We start from the raw sequence: 5,154 nt of genomic DNA, 5'->3' as shown, positions 1-5,154 counted from the left end.
AACTTTCCACGTGCAAGATTGAATCTATTTAAAAAAGTGTAACCGAGGGTTTATAAATGTGGCCTATACTGTATGAAACTACAAAATAACAAACACGGAGGCTCCAGTTTACACGAGGACCACTTTATTTACCTTCTTTCAAAACCTCCGCAAAGTGACATCACTTCCGCTCTTAGCGCCTTCAAAATAAGAGCTCAAGGCATATACTGTATAACAGCGCATAACAGGAACTTAACATCACAAAGAGGAAAGCCCATAAAAATAGGTTACAAAAGTTATTTAATAAGAAGCCAAAAAGTGCAAAAACAATAATGTAGGTGTTGGAGGAGTTGTGAATTAGGTACACCTGCAGTCTGGAGGTATACCTAATGTTGTGGCCTGTAGTCATTCACAACTCCTCCAACACCAACATATTGTTTTTGCAGTTTTTGGCTTCTTATGAAATAACTTTTTTAAATAGATTCAATCTTGCACGTGGAAAGTTTAAGTGTGGACTTTAGTTGATATAACACTCCCGTCAGGGGTTGCCGTGCATTCTACGGCGGGGGTGCAGGAGGCGGATTACTGGAGCCTCAGCCAATGCGTCTTTTGCAGCCGTTTTATGATCGCTCAGCACAAGAAATACTTTACACACATACAGTTGTTGACAAAATACACTGTACATTATATACCTCAGCTAACTAAACTATGGAAATGTATAATATAATTCATATAGCAATACAGTCTCACTGCACAGCAGGCCAGCAGTTAGCCGAGTCATTGCGCAATCCATGTTGAGGCACTGAGTGACGTGCCTCAACTGGCTGCTGTTCACCGCACCGTCTCTTCTCAGTATTTGAACGGCAAATGTAAAAATTCAGAGATTTTAAATACAAATAATCTAAAACTGGTGAAGTTAAATGGAAAATAACTTTATAGTATAATCACTGGATACATTTAACAATTTAATATATATTTTTTTCTTTTTACATTTTTTTTCTTTCCATGATGGCAGGTGAGGCCCTGCCTCACCTGCCTCTAGTGACCGCACGTCACTGGTATGTATATATATATATATATATATATATATATATATATATATATATATATATATATATATATATATATATATATATATATATATATATATATATATATATATATGTATGTATGTATGTATGTGTGTTTATATGCATGTATATATATATGTGTGTGTATATATATATGTGCATGTATGTATATATATATATATATATTTATATTTTTGTGTGTGTGTGTGTGTGTGTGTGTGTGTGTGTGTATGTATGCATATGTGTGTGTATGCATATGTATGTATATATATATGTATGTACATATGTTTGTATATATGTGTGTGTATGTATGTATGTATGTGTTAAGGGTATAACGGTACACAAAAATTTTGGTTCGGTACGTATCTCTGTTTAGAGGTCACGGTTTGGTTAATTTTTGGTACAGTAAGAAAACAACAATATATACAATGGTAAACAATGGCTTTATCCTTTTAACATTGCTTTAAAATAGCTGTGTGTGTGATGGATGTGAGACACCACTAGGCTGATCAGTGCAACAGCAGGCAGTCATGAAGGCTAAGCATAACAATAACATACATATACACACACTCATACACACACACACAACAATAACATACATATACACACACACAAATAACAATAACATACATATACACACACACACACACACACACATAACAATAACATACATATACACACACTCATACACACACACATAACAACAACATACATATACACACACACACATAACAATAACATACTTATACACACACACTCATACACACACACATAACAATAACATACATATACACACACTCATACACACACACATAACAATAACATACATATACACACACTCATACACACACACACACAACAATAACATACATATACACACACATAACAATAACATACATATACACACACATAACAATAACATACATATACACACAAGGTCCATTGCCAGGGTTGATGTGGTCAACATATATCAAATAAAAAGTAAATAAGATAAGACTCAGAATGGTTTCTTAACAAAACCTTTCTACATATAAAGTGCTTCTTTTGATTGATTGATTGAGACTTTTATTAGTAGATTGTACAGTACAGTACATATTCCCTACAATTGACCACTAAATGCTAACACCCCAATAAGTTTTTCCACTTGTTTAAGTCGGGGTCCACGTTAATCAACATTAAACTGCCTCAAGTTGTTGCTCAGATGAAATAAAATGACACAACTTTTCTTCTACATATAAGACGTGCAACATTAAACAGTTTCAAGTCAACTCAGCCTCAGATGAACTTTTCAGCCTGGCTAACTTGTCAGTAAGAGGATATATGGACTCATTGTTCTTCCACCATAGAAGTGGATCAAAATCTAGTTTTTAATGCAATATGGACTTAAATCTGCTGCTATTATTGCTTTAGCCCTGCCTGACTCGCCGAGGAGAGGCTGCTTGAATGCGGTGGTGAGCTGTTTGTTCGTCTTTTTCTTCGTTGAAGTGATGTTATCCATTGTTGTATCACGCAGACAAAGTGTTCCCAAACGGGAGATCTTAACGAGGCAGGAGGGTCTTCCAGCTCTGGATTTTACATGTTGTCCTAGCTCGTTAGCTGCTAGCATGTCGTGTGTTGTGCCTCGGTGTGCATTGTTTACACAACGTACTTAATATGTTTACACAACGTACTTAATATGTTCGTGTGGAAACTCGTTCGGTACACCTCCGAAACCGAACCAAACCCCCGTACCAAAACAGTTCAATACAAATTCACGTACCGTTACACCCTTAATATGTGTGTGTGTGTGTGTGTGTGTGTATATGTATGGAGAGAGTGTTTTTCCCATCATGCATTGCACAGGATTTAAATGTTGGTGTAATGTTGAATTCTGTGTAATACTTGGACTTTTTGTATTGGAACATCCACAAGGTGCAGTGACAAGAGTGTGTGACATTTTGTGTTACTTTGTTTGCGCCATGAGTGGGAAAGGTTGTTTGGATTGGGTCATATATACAAATGCTGTGCTACATGCACTTCTAAGTGCACCGAGTTGAACTTGGTTTGGACACCCCTGTTTTTAGAGCGTGCAGGTGTACCTAATATTATGACGCACATTTGCTATGTTTCTGTGTGTGTGTGTGTGTGTGTGTGTGTGTGTGTGTGTGTGTGTGTGTGTGCTCTTATTGTGTAGATCCCTCGCACTGTCTTGGGTCCGCCATGTGGGTCCTGGATAAAATCCGCGGGTCGGTGGAGACGGGCGTGCTGCGTCAGGGTGAGAGCGGCGACAAGAAAGGCGTGGCCCCGCCCTACTCCAACGTCCTCACCCCCGACAAGATCCCGGACTTCTTCATCCCGCCAAAGCTGGTCAGCTGTGCTCCGGAGCCTGAGGTTCCGCTGGCGAAGCCCAAGGAGACTCTGCAGCCGTCGGAGCAAACCATCAGCAGCGGGAGAAAGATCAGCGGTCCGAAGAGTCCGCGTCTGGTCGCAAAGCTGGCGGGAGACACCAAGAACCTCCTGAAGGCGGCCAATCGTCACATCATTCAGATCGAGAGCGCCGACGACGTCCCCGGCGACACCAACGCCGACCCCCAGTCGCAGACCGCCATGTCTCTCCCCTACGTCCCCAAGACCCAAACTTCGTACGGATTCGCCACCCTGAAGGAAAGCCCCCACACCCGCCGCAAGGAGTCGCTGTTCCACTGTGACATCAGCAGTCCCATCACGTCCCCCAACATCCAGAGGAAGACCAGCAAGGACGGCGGCGGCGGCGGCAACCACCTGAACCCGGCCGACTGCAACGCCTCCCACATGAACCCCTACCGCTACTTCAGCGGCGGCGAGAGCGACACCTGCTCCTCGGCCGAGTCGTCCCCCTTCAGCTCGCCTCTGCTGTCGCGCTCCGCCTCGCTGCTGAAGATCTTCACGCACGAGACGCAGGCCAAGGTGGTGAAGGCCAAGCGCACCTTCGCCCGCCACAGCTCCCTCTCCACCGACGAGTGCAGCTCGGCCGAGCCCAGCCCCAGCCTCCAGCGCCGCCTGCACATCCCCTCCTTCCACTGCGCCACGCCGGCGCCGGAGCACGGCCTGCAGCGCCAGCACACCGTCAATCTGCACAAGGGCGGCACCCTCAGGATCTGCGCCGACTACGACGCCGGCACCTCCCGCCTGCGCATGCGGGTGCTGGCGGCCGAGAGTCTGTACGACAAGCAGTGCGACATCAAGGGCGTCAACTGCTGCGTCTCCGTCTACCTGAACCCCGGCAAGGTGCAGAAGCAGAGGAGCAACATCATCAAGAACAGTCGCAACCCCGTCTTCAACGAGGACTTCTTCTTCGACGCCATCAGCTCGCTGCAGGTCAAGAACCTGTCGGTCAAGTTCAAAGTGGTCAACAAAGGAACCAGCCTGAAGAGGGACACGCTGCTGGGGGAGTGCGAGGTCCTCCTCACCAAGCTGCTCTCGGGGGTCTAAGAGCGCCCTTGGACCTTCACCACTTCTTTGCACGGCTTCTTCTGCTCCCATCACCACTTCTTGACCACTTTCAGTGCAGCTCACTTTGCCTGCTGCACTTTGCTGCACTTTGCTGTACTTTGCTGCACTTTGGTGTACTTTGCTGCACTTTGGTTATGGCAGACTTAGTCAGGGGCGGAGAGTTAGGACGGTTCCAAGGCCCCCCTAAAAAGTAACCGCTGCAAAGGAGGCGCTAAAGTTTCTTAGTTTTTTTCATGGTGACACAAAACTCCAGTCCTGGTCTTACTTCAAAAAGTACACCGTAAAAATACATCTGTGGATTTTACAGTAAAAAAAAAAAGTTTTTACTGTAGATGGATTAATACGGAGCCCCTAAAGGGACGTGGGGGAAAAAAAAAGTTTAATAATTTTTTTTTTGCACGAGATACATGTGTAAAAATAAAAAAAAAATAAAAATTTTTAAATTTTAATTTTTTAAATTTTTGTAGACATGTATCTCGTGCGCATGAGATACATGTCCACAAAAAAAAAATTATAACTTTATTTTTTTTATTTTTTTTAAATAACTTTATAAAAAGTTTCTCGTGCGCACGAAAAAAATGTTTCCCCCCCATGTCCCTTTAGGGGCTCCGTAGAAAAATGGTAGCAATGTAAT

At 43.4% G+C, this 5,154-nt stretch overlaps 1 protein-coding gene across 1 annotated transcript in view; it reads left to right on the top strand.

Annotated features, from left to right (window-relative positions):
* Window positions 1-4,882, top strand: part of LOC133616690 (C2 calcium-dependent domain-containing protein 4C) — a 7,555-nt gene extending 2,673 nt beyond the window's left edge. Inside the window, exon 2 of the mRNA XM_061976248.1 lies at window positions 3,223-4,882. Coding sequence (XP_061832232.1) covers window positions 3,249-4,499 — 1,251 coding nt within the window. The 5' untranslated portion in view covers window positions 3,223-3,248 and the 3' untranslated portion in view covers window positions 4,500-4,882. The remainder of the gene's footprint in view (window positions 1-3,222) is intronic.
* The last annotated feature ends 272 nt before the right edge of the window (window positions 4,883-5,154 follow it).

This window comes from Nerophis lumbriciformis, linkage group LG14 (assembly GCF_033978685.3).
Source record: "Nerophis lumbriciformis linkage group LG14, RoL_Nlum_v2.1, whole genome shotgun sequence".
Lineage (NCBI taxonomy): Eukaryota > Metazoa > Chordata > Actinopteri > Syngnathiformes > Syngnathidae > Nerophis > Nerophis lumbriciformis.
The sequence above is the reverse complement of the archived record's forward strand: the minus strand, read 5'-3'. Positions and strand labels throughout refer to the sequence as shown.